Source organism: Clavelina lepadiformis, chromosome 7, assembly GCF_947623445.1.
Source record: "Clavelina lepadiformis chromosome 7, kaClaLepa1.1, whole genome shotgun sequence".
NCBI lineage: Eukaryota > Metazoa > Chordata > Ascidiacea > Aplousobranchia > Clavelinidae > Clavelina > Clavelina lepadiformis.
The window spans coordinates 14,857,084-14,875,667 of NC_135246.1; the positions used below are offsets into that span (position 1 = coordinate 14,857,084).

At 35.4% G+C, this 18,584-nt stretch overlaps 2 protein-coding genes and 1 long non-coding RNA gene across 3 annotated transcripts; 2 read left to right on the forward strand and 1 right to left on the reverse strand.

Annotated features, from left to right (window-relative positions):
* Window positions 1–1,234: 1,234 nt before the first annotated feature.
* On the forward strand, window positions 1,235–4,281 carry LOC143464416 (endoplasmic reticulum lectin 1-like). The gene is made up of 6 exons (XM_076962164.1): window positions 1,235–2,071; window positions 2,204–2,347; window positions 2,473–2,572; window positions 2,673–2,841; window positions 2,969–3,122; window positions 3,740–4,281. The coding sequence occupies exons 1-6, from the start codon at window positions 1,394–1,396 to the stop codon at window positions 3,983–3,985; spliced, it is 1,491 nt and encodes a 496-aa protein (XP_076818279.1). The 5' UTR covers window positions 1,235–1,393; the 3' UTR covers window positions 3,986–4,281.
* A 1,593-nt stretch (window positions 4,282–5,874) lies between these two features.
* Window positions 5,875–8,777, forward strand: LOC143466103 (uncharacterized). The gene is made up of 3 exons (XR_013118701.1): window positions 5,875–6,050; window positions 8,107–8,229; window positions 8,335–8,777. It is a non-coding gene; the product is annotated as an uncharacterized LOC143466103 (long non-coding RNA).
* A 1,706-nt stretch (window positions 8,778–10,483) lies between these two features.
* On the reverse strand, window positions 10,484–13,617 carry LOC143465631 (prolyl hydroxylase EGLN3-like). The gene is made up of 6 exons (XM_076964024.1): window positions 13,317–13,617; window positions 12,943–13,127; window positions 12,456–12,680; window positions 12,132–12,248; window positions 11,311–11,456; window positions 10,484–11,165 (listed from the first exon to the last, which is right to left on the reverse strand). The coding sequence occupies exons 1-6, from the start codon at window positions 13,552–13,554 to the stop codon at window positions 11,087–11,089; spliced, it is 990 nt and encodes a 329-aa protein (XP_076820139.1). The 5' UTR covers window positions 13,555–13,617; the 3' UTR covers window positions 10,484–11,086.
* Between the last annotated feature and the right edge of the window lie 4,967 nt (window positions 13,618–18,584).

Here is an 18,584-nt window from a genome sequence, read left to right on the forward strand (position 1 = left end):
GAAATCATCAGAAGACTGAGAGGGTGGTTTAGACTTGAAATTAGGCTGCATACATTACATACAACCCATCAAATGCAGAGTGTATCCAGTAGCGTCAGATTGGAAATGTTTGTAGGGCCTATGTGCAAGTTATTGTTTTAATAAATGGTATACATGCAATATTATGTTGCTTGCTCATGTCCATGACTTTGTTTAAACGGTTTTACTGTGTTTTTAATTTTCGAATTTTGGTTACCGGTATTTGGGCCAATAGAGGTTAGAGATTAAGGTTATGATAATGCGTTAAAAATCTAGGTTATGTGCACAACCAAATAACGTCACAATTTAGGTAACAGTAGAATAATATACAAATACAGTACATTACGCGGAACTTACGCACTAGTTGATACCCATTAATATATTTCTTAAAAGAATTTTTGGGTCTAGTGCAGAAGTGCACAACCATTTAATGCATTTACATAGGTGGTTTCATTTACCTATGCATTTGCATAGGTGGGCAGTGCCGCGGTACTATAGTTCCGAATTACTGTACCGTGGTACTTTTTCGGTATCGATACTGTTATCGTCAGTACTTTTGAAAAAAAGTACCGAATCTCTGTACCGAATTACTGTTTTCAAGAAATTTCAATCGGTCTCGGTACTCTTCACGTGATTATTTCAAAATTTTAACAAGTATGTTTTCAAAAATACTTGTTCATTAATCCTTAATACTAATTTTACCATTTGTTGATTTTTTTAATCTAGAAATGAAGTAAAATTGCAAACGAATAATATCACATGTTTTGGCCTGGAGTAACGTTTACCAAGGACACACTTGCGGCAAACATTGCAATTGCAGCAGCATCTTTTACAAAAAAAGTACCAGTACCAAGTACCGACAAAGCACCAAACTATTTTTTTGAAATAGTACTGAATACCGGAATCGTGGGTACATTTTTTGATAAATACCAGTACCGGTATCGACATTACTTTCAAAGTACCGACTGCCCACCTCTTTGCATTTGTATACTATACTCCAGCTACTAAAACTGTGACTTCATTCTACTCTGCACTAGACCCGAGTTTTCTTAAAGAGTTTTAACAAAAGTTTGTATTTCGTTTGTTTAATAAAACTTTTTTGCTGCATTAACTCTATTGTTTCTGAAATGTAACAGACTTATTACTCAGTAGCGTAGTATGAAATACCAGCATTATCTTTGTTTGGAAGTCCATGCCGTACTCTCATAAATTTATGACAACAATTTTTTACTTTAAGCCCCATCACATTTCAATATGTACTGCAATTAAATTGACAATAGGACAAGAGTAGCTTATCTGTGATACTGGTTTTTGGTAAATACCACGCTGCAGTGGTGAATAGTAGTACTTTATGTAGGAAGAGGAATTCTTCAAGATGTGGTTAAAAGCAGTATGGTTATTTATGCAAATACATTTCATTGAAAGTGGACAACCATTCTCTGCTTTAAAAGATGACATTTCATTTCGAATTAATTGGCCTGGAAGACATGCAAACATTGAAAAACTTGCACCCCCAGGATTAGAATATAATTCTGATGATACTTTTATTATAACTTCAGTTGACAATGAACGCTATAGTTGCACTGTACCTACAATAAGTATAACAGACTTAGATGGTGATATTAGCAAAGATGATCTTTTAGCAAAGACAAAAGCTCCCCATGAACTCTTGGCACCTCTTTTCAAAAGCACTGCTTGCTCTCAACGTATTGAAGCATATTGGACATATGAATTGTGCCATGGGAAACATATCAGACAATTTCATGAAGAGAGAGTTCGAAAAAGTGGTACCAAACAGGAGTCAACTGTTGTGTATGAAACTGAGGATGGACAAAAAATTGTCTTGCACAATGACGATGATCAAAATTCTTACGTTAAGTCAACTGAGTTTTTCTTGGGCTATTTCACAAACAAAATTGACAAAAATGGTCTACTAATTGATCCTGTCATGATACCTACGAACGAAGGAGAGGTGACCCGACAAAAAATTAATGGTGTTAAAACTCCATACTATGCAGTGAACATGACTGATGGAACACCATGCGATATAAAAGTAATTATGTTAATGTTAAAAAAAGCATTCAGTAGTTACAAATTTAAAAAATGATAAGCATTTTATATCAACAACTCTAGTGATAAAGCTACATGATGTGTTTAATCAAAATTGGTCTTCTTATGTTTACAGTCAGGTTCAGGTCGCAGAAGTAAAGTGATTTATGTATGTGGACCTGGGTCACGCAATGAAATCATATCAGTATCTGAAACCAGTTCTTGCGAATATGAGCTTGTTGTTTTGACTCCAGAGCTTTGCAAAAACCCTTTGTATAATGTAAGTAATATGTTTTACATGAAAAGGAGATACACTAAAAGTAGCATATTTAATGGTATTGATACATATGTGTACTGCTAATGTCAATACTCGTATATTTTTGTCAATTTTGTTAATTTCTACAGTTGAAAGGAAAACAAATCAACGAAGTCCAGTGCATTCCACTGGATAATGCTCCGGTAAAGCCAAGTTCGCTTGTCAAGCAATTGCAACAGCAACCCAAAGGTAGTTTTCAGTTCCAGTTTTGTGATTTGATAAAAAGAGTGATTGTTTGATTTCAACATTCTCTTGATAACTTAATTGGATTGGCTCAAATTTCCTGCAGATTTTCCACGATCACAGAGTTCAAATGAGAAAGATCTAGATGATACTCCAAGAAAGAATGAGATGCGTAAAGTTCAGTCCACAACTATATCTACCCTGGTTGACAAATCCTTGTTGAAAGAGTTTCTTTCTGGAGTTTATTGCCTAAGGGGAGGGACTGGTTGGTGGAGGTAAACTCAAACCACTGTCTGCTTTGATAATATCTTATGTACAAGTGTAGTTTATAGTTAAGGGTGTGTCAATTTTGACTTGAAGTGTGCAGCTATCAAAGATTGTCACAGGTAAATGTTTTTGAAGGTTTGAATACTGTTATGGCAAGCATGTCACCCAATATCACGATGATAACAAACTTGGTCGTACAACCATCTACGTGGGAAAATGGGATGGGATGGAACACTTGAAATGGGTAAAATCAAAAGCAGGGAAACCTCGTCTTACGGTGGAAGATAAGGTCAGCATTGCTGAGTAAATTTAGTTAAGGTTATTACTAGAGGTAGACAGAGGGTGCTTTGAAAGTACTGTTGGTACTGGTACGTGGTACTTGGCAAAAAATGTATCAACGGTTCCGGTAATCGGTACTATTTAAAAAAAAGTAATTCGTTAATTGCCGGTACCGGAACGGTAACTGGATCCGCTGCAAGTGCAAGTTTTGCACATATTATGATGCCGCTAAAGGTTTCTTCGGGCCAAAAAATGTGTAAACTCACTCTTTGCGACATGGTCAGACATTTTTAAATTAAAAAAGAAAAAAGGCGCTAAAATTGGCACTTATTTTTTATTAAAAGGAAGTTTTAAACACTTCTCAAAATCTTGGAGTAATCATTTTAAAAGTACCGGGACCGACTTATATTTCTTGAAAAAAGTATTTCGGTACTTTTAGGAAAGAGTACCCGCGGTACATTAATTCGGTACTATAGTACCGCCGAATTGCCCACATCTGGTTATTAACTCAGTGTTGTTGTGTTCAAGTGCTTTTTGTAAATGTTTTTTTAAACGTAATGTTGTGTTTGTTTTTATCTTATCATAGTTTAACAACTTTTTACAGAAGCGATTTTTGTTTCATTCTAGGACAAGTTAACAGTTACCCAGGTATCCCATTATTACGGAAACGGTGACGTATGCGAGGAAACTGGAAAGGCACGGGAGGTGGTAGTCCGGATGAAATGTAAAAAGAACGCTCAGAGCCCGCACTCCGTGACGTTATTTCTCCTGGAACCACGCACGTGCTCCTACATCCTCGGAATCGAGTCACTAATCATCTGTGATCTGCTCGACTCTTCCGACGAAAATGGATTGTTTACCACTGATCCGTGACGACAGATATCTTTAAAATTGACGCGTCACCAAGGGGCATGTCGTTTCGTCATGGTACACTAGGTGTGCAATATCAATGAGCGTTTTTACGAAAGACGAGATGCGCTTTTCTTCTTAGTTGTTTGTGATGTGTTGGAGACTTGTAATCGTGTGCAATTTTGCTTGTACTTTTGTTTGGCGTAATCACGTGCGTTATCACGGTTTGAAAAAGGAACCTTGTCGTTAGTTGGCAGGGCATTGTGTATGAGGAAACATAGCGTTATTTTTAGGTTGATTACAAGCGTGCGAAGTGTTAATGTTTGTTCTTTGTATAATCTACAGTGTATCAGCTCGACAGCATGCTAATCAATGCTTAAGATCTTAAACGATTGGGAATGATTTTTCTCGCAAATTCGAACAAATTGCCGGCAAAAGCGCACCACACCGATAGCTTTTAACATCATTCGGTAGCCGTTTGTATATCGTTTTATACAAATGCAGTCTATGCTTGCTCATTTTTGGTTTGTTAATTAAAAAAAGCTCTTCCCTAAACGGCTGAAAGCAACAAGGTGTAAGCTTTTCTGTTGCCCATACTTCTAAGACGTGGTTTTCATTAATGTATAAAACGTTGTCGAAAACAATAGTTGCAGAAATAATTCCGCCCTGTCTGAATCTTGCCTTTCCCACACGATTAGAAATTAGCCAGCTGTGAAATATAAGACTTTGCTCAACATAAATGATGATGCAACATCGATGATGTCATCACTGAATGGCGACTGAGGTTGTGTTACTCATTCAGATTAGAAATTCCTCAGACAGTTGCTTTTGTTTTCGAAACCTAAACAAAACTTATCCGAGGAAAAAATTGGTTTTGCGATTTGGACACAATTTCAATCCTTTTGAAAAATACATAGTCCTGTTGTATAGCAACGCTGCATATACGGCACAGAGTGTATACTATAAATGTGGAACCGTATTCGCTTAAAACAGATTCTGTAACTGCAGCAGTTAAACATAGCAACGTAGAATTATATTGGCTTAATTGTCTCACTAGTTGGACTTTTCTTGCTTTCAAGGACATGTTTCTTGACCAATGTTATAAGAATAAAATTGGGAAAAGGCGTGTTTCAAACTTAGAGGACAAATTACAAGGTTGGTTATAACTTTTTTGTTACAGCTTCGCACGAATCGTAGAAGGGAGAAATTCAAACTTCTTACAAAAAGCAAAAGAACTTTAAAATGTGGGGGTGTTATTGAAAGTTACCCGGCGCCTGAACATTGTAAACACAATTTTAGAAAATGCATTTTCAAAACGTCTTGCAGAATTTTGTCTTAATATAGACATGTTCGTGCGAATGTGCCGGACAAAGAAAATAGGCATAGAAATCGGGAGTTTAGTTAGAACCTTGGCGCTTATACTCATATGATGCTGATATTGCAAATTGTAAATTATACGATTTCGAGTATGGCGCAATGTTGCGTGGAGAGAAAGGCAGGTCCTCGTCTCTATAAAACCGTGATTTGTTTCGGTCCCTTTGTCACATGGTCCTACCCAGGTAAAAGGAACCAGGGTTAGACCATTTAACGATTTCTGACATCAAACTATCCATAAAAGCATTCTTTATTGCTTTACTTTGCAAACAGTGAGTTTGTTATTTTACTGTCAGCTTTCATATTTGAAGAAGTACAAAACAGACGCAGTGAGATATCTTAAATCTTTGGAGGAAGTTAAGGCAAGGAACAATAAAATTACGCGGAGTGATTTACATAATTAAACTTTGTTTAGAACTAGCAAACCCCAAAACAAGCATTTTGGTAGACCCATCAGCATCTCATTGTGTTCATTGAAAGATAGTAAGCCAACGAAGTTTAAGCCGATCTATATAGTGAGCTTCGTTTCAACCACGTTTAATTAATGTACACATATGTTTACAGGTTTATTGCTTAGTGTTCTGTTTGGAAACTGACTCATTTAAAGGATTCCAGAAAGCAAATAAAACCGAAATCATGCGCAATTCTGTAAAGATTACTCAGGTTTTTCTTGGACTTCTTATTCTGTCGACTGTCTTCCTTGCGGTACAAGGAGGTAGGTTGGCATATTTGAAAAAGTTGTAATCCGGTGATTTTGAAAATTTAAGTGACATAATCGCGTCTGATATATTTCAGGCCATGCTTTTCGAATAACCTACAATTATCTAATTATGAAATTTTAAGCTTAGTATACTCTTGATGGATACTTATGCGTTACTCACCTTTTAAACCTTGATCACTTTAAACTTATTCTCACCATACTCGAAAACACTCCAAACAACTTGACACTGAGTTTTTGTTTGACAAAAACGCGTAAATTTTTTCGCATGTCATCTTGACAAAGGTAAAATACACCAAATTTCGTCCCGTCCCTGCACCTGCTAGTTTACTAAACGAAGATGCAGCCTATCTTATTTTGGATACGTTACCGCTACATTTAATTCCAGAACGGAAGGACACTCAACAAATTTTGAGCAGCTCAAAATCTTTTTGAGTCTTCCGATCAAACCCGACCACGGAATTTGCGCACAGTACAATGAGTACATATAAACAATTGTCATTACGATCGTGTCATTACTAGTGTCCCACCTTCTGCCGTTATTTATATGAGAAACCGTTTGTTGGAGCTTCTAATTAATCCTTTGTTTTTTTAAAGGTTAGGCAAATGTTTGTTATATAATTTCACTAAACACTTTGCCAACTTATCACAACAAACTTTTATGTTCAACAAGGGTCTCCGAATCTTTTGATTAGTGGTCCTAATCCACAAAACTGAAATGATGAGTGGTAGCGGGCCGCACCGAAAGGAAAGCACACATAGAAATCCGAAAAAAGCGACTAAAAATAATCGTGTTTAAAGTAATAATATAGTACAAATAAACGACTGCACTCACTTTTATAACAAAATTTGGGCTGGAGCTTCTAGTAACTTGGCTTTCAGTTTTTTTTAAGTTTGAACACAACTTCTATAAAGAAAATTTCTTACAAAATTTTGTAATTAATCTAACGACATAAACTTCTTTTAAAACCGAAGTTCTGTGCTAATTATGACAATGCGCAAATTTTACTGTTTTCAGTTAAAAAATAATAGAACTGGACTTTACTTCAAACTTTTGAACATGTAGGTGATATAATTTTAGAAAACGTCGCAATTAAAAACCAGCGCTACAAATGAACGGATTGTGTATGTAGCAAAAGAGAAAACTTCAAAATATTTTTCTTTCACAACAATATTACTAAGCAATCCTGTGTTCTGAAGTAACTTTTGAACACGTCATATTACAAATCGCGAAGAAAAAGGCGGTTCACTTGTGGTCAAAACAAGTGGTCCGACAAACGTACGGGTGACGTAACATACGAAGGCTACGAACAAAGCGAAGAAGTAACTTTATTTATAACACCGAAATAATCTCAGCCCTACACAAGGGAATATAGCAGCACAAAAACTAAATTTTCTCAAAAATTTCGGCGGTTTTAGATAATTTTGAAAGTTTGGGTTAGCTTGGGTAATTGTATGGAATAAAAACAAAGAAATTAGGTATTGGTTTGTTGTTACGGAGTTTACATTATTCTGGCGTTAAGATAAAGGTGACGATTTGGTTATAATAGTAAAACTGACAAAACTGCTTGCATCGCTGACAATTGCAGCACTGTCAAGTAACCAGCTCAACATGACACTGCTGGTCGCAGTTTGGTGACCTCTGTGTTTTCATATAGTATACAATGGTTCCCTGATGAAGGCCGAATAGGCCGTTTTTTAATGAAGAGAATCACAACTGCAATTCACTGCAATTTTTAAAAGTAAAAACCCTTCACATTAGAAATTAGTATGGACAAGAAAGTACCTAAGAAAAGAAAAAATCTAAAAATTCGCCCGACCCCATGTCTATGGCCTGTATAAAATTTGTTGGTTTCCTGGGAAGCGGAAAATAAGTCGGATACAGTCTCTTACAAAAGGCTGTTTAAAATAGTGAGTGGAAATGGAATCACTACAAGCAAGCCTTTTACTCAAAATCACATGTTAAAAACCATCGTTTCACCGGCAGTGGTTATCAAAATATTACCACATTTGTAACATAAATTTGTGTTAATTTTTTCTGTTAATTATCTAGAGAATTTTCACATCAAAGTTTCGTTACTGAAACGGATCATTCATAAAAAATGCCGGAGATTCTGCAATCGTGACGTCAACAAGGGTGAATTCTACAAGCATTGTGTGGACTCAATCAACCCTAGTAAGTCTGTAACTTAATCTGTGATATATGGCTAACAGAGAAACCAAATTAAATGTTATTAACTTCTTAAATAAGCTTAGTTAATGTTTTTTGTCCATCGTTTAGAATTTTGCTACACCTGCCGTCATGTGTTAAAGTGTCCGAAGTTATCGTACTGGTCTTGAGATAGAAAGAAGAAAAAAATTGCGTTCCTTTTTAATTTAAAATTTATAGCCTTGATGTGGAGAGACTTTTTTGTTCCCTTGCACATGCTAACCATTTTACAATTGTTTTATACCCTGCTAATTGTTGTTATGGAGATATTTTTGTAAATTAAATGGTGCAACTTTTACTGTTGGTATAAGCAAGCCTACATCTTGAACTGGGCTATGACAAAACAAGATTCCTTTCATTTCTGTGAAGTTAATTTTGTGGTTGGTTGATGTGATTTTGTTTAACAAGACCACACTGGATTGATTTTACAACTTTGCTAAATAGACAACACTTAATGGAGATCTATTTTACAAGATATTACGTAAAGCGATAATACAATACCGCTGAAACGTGAACATTGAGCCTGGAAAGGACAATAATAATAATCGTAGTTTCGTAAGTTGTGATGTGGAACTAAATGTTTTAGTTGGAAGCAATTAGATATATTTTTCCAAATACGGAAAATGCTGATAAGAAAAACAGTACATGTTAAAGAAAAATTTTCAAAATTTCTTTGTGGTAAAATAGCTTATAGGAAATTTGATTGCGCATAGATCAAGTGTTTGTTTGGCACACTCAGCATTTCTAGCAAATTATAGATAGCGTTATCTCTTCAAAGTTCTTTAATTGCATAAAAGTCATCAACATACGGGAGGTAAACACGGAAAGGTAGAAAGCTTCTAAAGATTCTTTAATATCAAATGTTTTTGTAAAAATTATAAATAAAGAGTACATTGTAGGCTGTAGTTTAAAATTGTCTTGCAACCCGATAAGCCTATTATAAAATCCTAATTGTCAGGAGTGCTCAAGTTGCATGGCGCGCGGGAAGGGCTTTCGACAATTCTTTTTGTTACAATACAATTTACTTATTCACGACGAATGAGATCAGAAAACACGCAAGCTATAGGCCTACTGCAATCATCGTATTATGTAAAATAGGTCAATAACCCTTGTTCTTGTTGTACACGCCTGCATTTAATGTATTTCTCAAATTACCAATAACAACATACTGTACTTTATCATACGAAGCTAGACAACGCTGTTAATAACAGCCTATTCAACATGTGGTATTTCAAAATTAAAGCGTATGCTATGTGTATAAACACGTAGGCTTACAAGGGAGTTTTGTAGATGAGGACTTCTCAACTGATTGAAGTTTGTATTCAAAATGAGACAAAACTTCACAAAAAATTCTGCCGCCGCTCGCCGAGTCCCGTGAAGTAGCCTACGGCTCACAACCAACAAGCTACGACAAGACTTAAAATGTTCAGCAAAATTAGGCTCTGGATGACTTCCACGTTCTAAGACCGTAGCTATAGCCTACATTGAGGCACTTATCTCCACAAGATTTCTGGCAGAAAATATTTTAGTGCTATGCTGCATTTAACAACATACTTAACCGGGGAAATACTTCACATATCTGTCTGGGAAAAAAAATTACCCTGGCTACGACCTTGTTCTGTATAATCCTAAACCTTCATAAAAATGAACCTAACCACTTGAATTACGCAGAAGAACCAATTTTAAGGACATTCACACCATAAAGCTTTTCTGGGTGGGCAAAAAAGAAAAAAAATGTTTATTGAAATATACTGGAGAAGAGCACGCACATACTGCACAATGGAAGTCATATACACAAATGAACACCGTCCCACATCACGTGATCATAATTTGAGGTGGATCACGAACATCGCGCCATGACACCTTGCCAACATCATTCACAAGCATAGAAAGGACTACACCCGGATGCGTGGAACATAAAATTCACAAAAAATACGTTGCGGAAAAGTTTACCTGTCTCCTTCTAACATTTAAGTTTTCACAACTATTTGAGTATTAAGGCAATTTTTCAATACAACCACGATGAATGAAACTTTCAAACACTTCCCAAACCGTAGGTATGTTTCTACAAGAATCTGATCATGGGTAGTCAGACTGGTCGTAACGGATAAAATCAAACAATGAAGAGCGCTTTCATAAAGCTAATACAGGAACACAAAATAAAATACTATCGCCTTTCTTGGCAGTCGGTAAAAACGTTCGGACATTCACCACCGTTACGTCAATGGCATCACTTGCACTTTGGCACTAAAACACTTCGGACATAAAAGCCTCATAAATGCGTCATCACGAAGTAAAAGATCGCTGTCATCATTGTGAACTGCATTTAAACTTCTTCACAACATTGCAGAAAGTATACGAATTTCTAAGCCCAATAGAGGCAGCAATTTTTTCTCGATTGTCGCATGTAATGGAGCAGTTTTGCAAAAAATCTTTTGTGAGAGGGGCTTAAGTAAACGCATTTGTTCACTTCTGAAGCAATTAGAAATCTGCACGGATTCTAGTGAGCACTTGTGCTTTCTTGCGATTCGGTGCACAGAAAGAAAGCGGTTCATAAAGTTTCAAATGCTTAAGGATTAAACAACAGTATACTACACATGTTTGCTACAAGTATAAAAAATCCATGATAACAAATTGATATGCATTAAAAGTTTAAAACCCGTGATTGGGAACAACAAAAAGGAACGAAATGCTAAGGAACTGGGAATAGATCAATTCAGTGTTATTTGAATGATGCCAGGGTCGGTACAAAGTGTTTGTCATTTTCCCTTGCAGCTGCTAAAACAACAACAATGGTTGCCTAGCAAAAGAGAGTATGTTCTTGCTACTGCCGTTGCTGTGCAAACTGCGCTATCGCCTGTACCCTTTCATCACGATCAAAATACCAGCAGGTAATTGCAAATCTGTGAAAGTTTTTAACTTTAAGCAACAGAGATTACATGTTTGTTATATGAACATATTCATGCTTTCTAGGCTATATTTTAATTCTGTGCAGCCTCAAATATGCATATATTTAACACATGAATGTTACTGGTACTATGTAAATACCTTTTCTGGTAGGTTGGCAGAACTTCATGTGGATTTCTTTCATCGGAATAAAAAATGATCATTCTATTAAATACAGGCTCACACATTACTTTCTTTGTAACACCTCTTGAATCTTTAGGATACAGGCAGAGGTTTCCGCCGTAAGACTAAAAAAAAACAAAAGATGTAAACATCAAGAACAGCTTTGTCCAGCAAGTTTGCAAAGTATGAGAATTGCAAACTTGTTCGATTGCTAATTTAATCAAACTCATCAAGACCCAAAATTTTTCAGTTGCTTCCTGTCCATGTTGATATTGTCAAACCAGAAACATAACACTGGCAGTCAAAGATTTGTGGTCTGCTTTGAAATTCCCATAACTGTAAACAGCAGACCACAGGCTACAAAATGACTTGGTTGCAGTCCAGCACTGCAGCCCACAATAACAAGTTTGTAAGGTCATGTGATTGTGGTATATATTGTGCCAAGTTACTTCACAAACATGTGAAAAACAAATCATCAAAACAGCTTTATCATCAAACAGGTTGAAGGAACATAGTGTAATGTATTATGGTTGTTAACAGTATACACATTAAAACAAATTTTCAATTTCAAAGCTACCAATACCATACTAGGAAATAATGCATTTAACTAATACAACCTCCAACATTAATTTGATGTGTGTTATTGACGTTTATAGGACGAGCAAATTATATGCTGTAAGTGTAAAGAAAGTTATTGTAAGTACTATATATATCATAGTATTAACTTCCCTTTGCCGACAATGCAACACACATTGCGTCTTTTAAAAAACTTTTTTTTGATGAAATAAACAAAATTTTACCTTGTTCCATTCCCTGTTCAAATAATAGAGGCAAGTGAAAACACGTCCATCACGTTTCGGATTATCTACATGCCGCTTATAACAGGAGCCATCTCCAGGATAACATGCTATCATCGGCTGCAAGAACAATTCAACATTTCAATTAATAAGAATTTAAAGTGAAATATTTTTAAAAGGCAAATACATCGACGAACAACTTTATGAACCAGTACCTACTAAAAATGAATAGTATTAAGGCAATTCATCAATGCTACTGTAGCAAACCATGAATTGAAAATTGTTATTTCAAACAATTTGGTGGTAACAATTAAAAAGCTATCAAACCCTTGTGCGTGATTCGACGATATATTTTGTTTGCAAACTGAAAAGATGGACAATCTTGTCTAATCTTTTGCACAAAATTTTGATTGCGGGACAGTCACTGTAGCTTTCGTCAACCCAATGTATCCTGTCAAAACGCACTTTATCGGGCCCCGATTTGTTCCGTAGAATTTGCCCATCCTCAAAATAGTCTGGTATGTCATATATAGATTTTACACGGTCAGAGATCTAGAAAGTACACACTACACATTAATGATGCTTAAATCAGCAACAGTTGCTGCTATAACTTTAAAAAGAATGGAAAATACCTTTGGCAAGTCAATTAAACTTGTTCAGAAGATCATACATAAGAAGGAATGTGAAATTAGTTCAAGCAACCGCCTACATTAACAGTTCATTTTACATACTATTTAAATCCAAAACAAATGAAAAATCAAATGCCTAAGGCATTGCCCCCTTGAAATAAAACTTTAAAAACATATAATTGTACCACATTGGCATGTTCTTCAGGTAGAAACTTGTCAAGCATGCAAAGGCCATGTGTCTCCATTGACTGCCAAATATCATTTACTCTTTGTCGATCACCTTCTGTTACATCATTTTCCATGTAAGCTTCTAAACTCACAGAATTGGCAGCGGCCCACTGCGGCATCTTTGTAGTCTTCAATCTATCCGCTTTAAATACAAAAGTCAAGTTAACATAATCAGGCAGCGCCTTATTGTCTGCACTTCTGTCCAAGACTACCCACTGTGATATTACTGCTTTGTAAAAAATTTTCATTGGTAGGTATGGCATTCATGTTCAAACAGCTACAATAAACAACACAAAAATTAATAATTAACTATGCAAACATGCACTCTTACATTGGTTGACATTGTTTGTTGTTCTGGCCGTGGTATTTCGCTGTTGGCTGTCACTGTTTAAATTTAGTTTTCTAACACCGTCCACGGCAACTGGGTCACGTGCTGCTTTACATGCGTTTTTGTGTGTTTTCCAGTCTTGCTTCTGATGGTCTTTGCCACAGTATGCAACCAAGTGACACCGCGAACACCACGACAGATTTGTGTTTATACCACAGATTTGGCAAGCAAGCCTGGACATGGTATGCTATATAAAAATTATATCACAAGTCATGCATGACGAGGCCTGTTAGAAAACACAAATTTATAACATAAGTAATAGTAATGCGGGTATTTCATAACAAAATAGCCATTTTGTTTTCTTATTTCAAATTGACTGACCGCTGAACCAGTATTGAAAAATAATTATAAAATAACTAAAACCTACCGTTGCTGGAATATAGCTTAGTTTACCAGACTGCAGAGCATGGTAAGAGCACACCAGTGATTTTTTTCTCAAAAACGGCATTGCACACCATGAAAAATCGGTGTCTCCAAAAATAAAAAATAAAAGGAGACACTAAATTTAGTTCCGATTTCAACATCAAACTTAGTGTTAAAAAACGAGAAACACTCAATTTTAAAAGGCCACATCCTTGGCTACACAAACGCCGGTTAGCCTTGGGCCACGAGTCATAGTGTAAAACAGCTGTTGCCTTGCACACCGGAATTTTGCCTCTGCATCCGCGAGATCTGAGCGAAAACTGCCATACTCTGCAGACCGGCTAGTTTATTGTACCTTAAGTTTAACAAAATTGATGTGGGTATAGTTAGCCTAATACGTTTGGCCTAAGGAATTCATCAACAGTATTCCATTAAGTGAGTCAGCATTACAGTAACTCAAACATCAAGCAATCCTTCGCAACAGGCTAGCCTAGTAAACAACACCAGACACATGTGAATTTGTAAACGTGCACAACACGATGAAGATAATGGCTGTACGATAGGCAATTGTTTGGCCTTCGTGGTGACAATAGTCGAATGTCATAGACATCTCATACAAACAAATTTGTACATGATTTTTTTACTCTAAGCTCAGCGACATTAGTCATTTCATTACCAACATAGAAGCCTGATCACTTTAGCGTTATAACGACTAGAGTAGGGTTACCATATTTGATAATGAGCAGTTCCTGACAAGTTTACCTCAGTTGCATTGACCAACTTTAGAATATTACCAAAGTACATTGCTTTTTTGTGAAAGAAGGATATATACAGTATTTCGTGTATATTATACACGAAACAATACCAAAACAGCAAATAATTGTTGCATTGCAATACACGAATGCAAGTTATCTTCTAAACAGTAACATTTATGAAAACGAAAACTAGCACAGAATTTTTACAAAATACAATCCAAGATAATTATTAGTAATGAAAGTATAGCAGTTTATAACCCACACTCTGCTCCCCCTCATACCAATCGTACGTATCCAAAGATCTGATTTTTTGAACAAGCTCTTGTTGGACTTCAAAACACATAAAAATCCCCACAAAACATGCTTTTGAAGTTGCACTGAAGTGTTAAAACTTCTTTCATTGTCTCAATGGTCATCTTTTTCTTTCTTAAAAATCTTAAATGTTATCTTAAAAGGTAGTAAACAACTTACGTCATAAACGAGTTGCAGGCAGATTTAAAGCAGACAGCTTTGAGAAGCTGAGAATGTTCGCGACCTAGAAAAAGTTGGAAAAAAAATGACAACCTAGAAAAACTTGGACTAAAATACAATTTTTAAAAATCCTGGACTTTTAAGCACATTTTAGCATTTCTCCCTGACGCAGACTTGAACACTAAATTCCCTGACATGTCAGGGAAAGTCCTGACGTATGGCAACCGTAGACTAGAGTCACATTTTTTATGACTCGACTTGACTGGATTCAAATTCTAACATTACTCGAGTCACGTCATGACAACTGTAACGGCAAGAAAGACCAGTTTAGATAACAAAAACGGATATTTTCCTGAACATTTACTACTTGCTGTAGACAGCATCAACCAGACTAATTTGTAGACATCGATGACTTTGTAGCAGTATGATCTCAGGAATTAAAGGCATTGACAAATTTGACTTGACTTGAATCCAGTCAGCATTGAAACCGACTTGACTTGGTTCGAAATACAGCTTAAATTGACTCGACGTGACTCAAGTTACAAGTTTGTTAGTTACAGTTTGAATCTTTTACAAATGTTAAGCGTTTTCATGGAAAAGCCTCAAGGTTTTAGAAGGTTATCTCGGTGTCTCGAAAAAGTTTGATAGGTTCGTAAAATCTCAAGGTTAGGTTATTGCAAAGAAAACGAAAAGAAAAAAAAAGAAATTGTTTATAGCCAATGTCACCATTTTCGTCAAGAAATTGCAAGCTAAAGATTTAGCCTCATAGCCAACATGCATAAAATTAGAGGATTTTGTTCAAATATTGTTCATATAATATACTCAGAAATACAGGCGCCAACAAACAGCTTGCACGGCAGTGAGATTTATGACGGATAAATGACACCGTAAAGTCCGCAAAAACTTTTTATTATACAGGCTACATTTCAAGGTACACTCGTAACCCTGTTGTAATTAAGTCCGCTTCGTTATGAAAAACCTTACATAAAGAGTTATTCCTTACTAAATTTTAATTATATCACCTTGTTATTTCCACACTTACTACATAGCAGTCGGCACTTGGCATGTAGGCTATCGTTAATTAACCCCAAAAGTTGTTGGTTGGCTGGGTGCCAACAGAGTGTCTTGCTGGTAAAATCACCGCGCGTAGGCTACTGAATAACAAAATTTATTGTGAAAACCTTATTCAAACATAGAAATACAATACACAGCGCAACAGGGCATGAAAGCACGGTGTCGCACTTAGTATACAGAGTTATCGACCGCATTATAACGTAAAAAAGCCTACTTATGCCGGTGATCAGGTCAAATATAAGATTCTCACTCATAACTATGGGATGGACAGTATATTCTATATACTATATAGCACTTGCTCTTTCGGGCTGTTTTTTTTTTGTATTTTTACTGTATGTGTTTATTGTGAGCTTCAGCTTTACGTTTCGTTACATGTATTTATATTTTGTAATAAAGTAAACAGTTTAGAAAATAAATTAAGTTTGGCCAATTTACATTTTTCGCTTCTACAACTTTTTGCCAAAAATACAATTGCTCAAATATCAAAATTTATTAACTATGGGATAATTTGCCCGTTTCTGTTGTTATTGCAATGCATCATGCGTCAATATTGCACAAATTTCTCGCAGTTATACAGAATACATGATGAATCTTATCGTTATATTATTTTGATACTAAAAGCAACCGATAACGTTAGTGTTATGAGTTGAAGAAAGATTATTTGCAGTTTTCAATTCATTTTCAGTTTATATTTCAAAAATTGATAAACGTTTAAGTTACTTGATTTAAATTCATTCTGTTTAATTTCCTATCAAATATAGCTTGCTGAATTGACGATTTAAATATATACATTTTGCATTCCTTCTCTGAGCTAAATATGGTTTGGTTTGGTAACCACTATGGTTTTCGCTGTAAACTATGACACTTTTTCGTCCACAAAAATATATTTATTGTAAAGTTACAAGACAAAGTTTTACCAATTTTTCATTCCTAAAAAAAAAAACTGCTTGGTTAAAAATGTCAATTGTTTTAATTGTTTAGTAGAAGTAAATTAATCTATTTGAAGGTCTACTAAATAAGATCTAACAAATGTTTGTTTTTGAAGCAAGTGACGATATAAAATGTAGTTTAAATAACAAATGCTCAAACAAACTTAACAAATATTGTTCTGATATGATGCAGCTGACGTAATCGTCTAAATATACGTCACAACCAGAAACTCTTTTTTGATTTTTGAAGATCGGCGAAACGAAAAGGTTCGTTAAATAAATGAAGTTATTAACGGGTATAAAGATTTCGGAAGGAAATTGTTTGTTTCGGGATGTATTCGGAAATGTCTGCGTGAAAAGAAAGAGATATGACGTCCTATCAGCAATACTTCATCACGTGCTGGCAGAAAATGAAACGTCGCCGCGGTATGCAAACAAGCGTTTCCTTGAAAAAGAAAGAAAACAGCAAGTAAAATTTCCATCAAACGTTTTTTTGTTAAACAAATGGTTGTATATAAGTCGAGAGCACAACAGTACCCCATCATCATATAGTGATTGCAATTACATCTATCGTATACATTGAAACAGTAAATATCTTTTCGCTGTCAAAGAAACGATTAATACGAAAATGAGATTCAGAAGATATATTTTCTTGGTATTCCTCTTTGCATTCTGTCTTTCAACATTTGCATCAAGTAAAAAGCATAGAAATAAAAATAAAAACAGCAAAAAGGATTATAAGAGTTTTAAACTGCCAGCACTCTTAGAAAATGATCTTGATGACATTAGACAGGCTTTTAACAAAGACAGCAACAGCACAGAAGACAACCAATCCGCACTTCGATTTGATTGCAAGGTGCAATATAATAATGATCTTCAGATATTGTCGTATGCTATAATGTATCCTTTTGCATTAATCTGATATTTTTACAATCATTTTTATTTATTAGGGAAAAGGCTTGAAGCGTTACAAACCTTCTCGAAAAACATTAATGAAAGTATGGCAGATTAAGAAGAACAAGGACCAAAAAACACCTATGAAAACGTTACAGAATAAACATGGAAGCAGGGCTCTATTTTTGGTACAAGCATACAAGCTATCTCAGTGGGCCAAAGCAATGATGGTAGGAATGATTACTGCGTCCAATGCGTACTTTTAATGCTTATACCATTTATAGTGTGTGTACTTAATACTTTGCGATAACTTTCAACTTTTTTTTGTGTGTACGTTTTATTTTTTAAAATTATTTGCTTTGAATTATTCCGACTAATAGATCGTTTTATTTTGCAGCAAAATACCACGGTTGATTGTAAGAAACGTCGTAAAAGCCAGGTATTAGGCATTATTATTATTATGTATTATTATTACAACACTGTAATTGTAAAGAATTTAAACATATGCAAACTTCGGAAGTATAGTTTGTGTTTTAGTAATTATATTAAGGTCAGTTTTAATTTTTTTCTGTAGCTTTACTGGTTCAGTTTTTTATTACATTGCATCTAAACTATTAATTTTGTCAGAAAACAATGGGGTCGCACTGTCCAGGTAAAGTTATTGTGGATCAGGCATTATTGCAAAATCTTCAAAGTGAAAGTTTGAAATTAGCCAGCCGCCTCGC

What these genes read in the sequence shown, in the direction of transcription:
- LOC143464416 (XM_076962164.1), top strand. Translation starts at nt 1,394, where the DNA reads ATGTGGTTAAAAGCAGTATGGTTATTTATGCAAATACATTTCATTGAA. An exon ending in GAACACCATGCGATATAAAA is followed by an intron (nt 2,072 to 2,203) that starts GTAATTATGTTA and finishes TTATGTTTACAG; the next exon opens with TCAGGTTCAGGTCGCAGAAG. An exon ending in GTCTTACGGTGGAAGATAAG is followed by an intron (nt 3,123 to 3,739) that starts GTCAGCATTGCT and finishes GTTTCATTCTAG; the next exon opens with GACAAGTTAACAGTTACCCA.
- LOC143465631 (XM_076964024.1), bottom strand. Translation starts at nt 13,554, where the DNA reads ATGTCCAGGCTTGCTTGCCAAATCTGTGGTATAAACACAAATCTGTCG. An exon ending in AACAAACAATGTCAACCAAT is followed by an intron (nt 13,128 to 13,316) that starts GTAAGAGTGCAT and finishes TTGTATTTAAAG; the next exon opens with CGGATAGATTGAAGACTACA. An exon ending in CTGCCAACCTACCAGAAAAG is followed by an intron (nt 11,166 to 11,310) that starts GTATTTACATAG and finishes AAACTTTCACAG; the next exon opens with ATTTGCAATTACCTGCTGGT.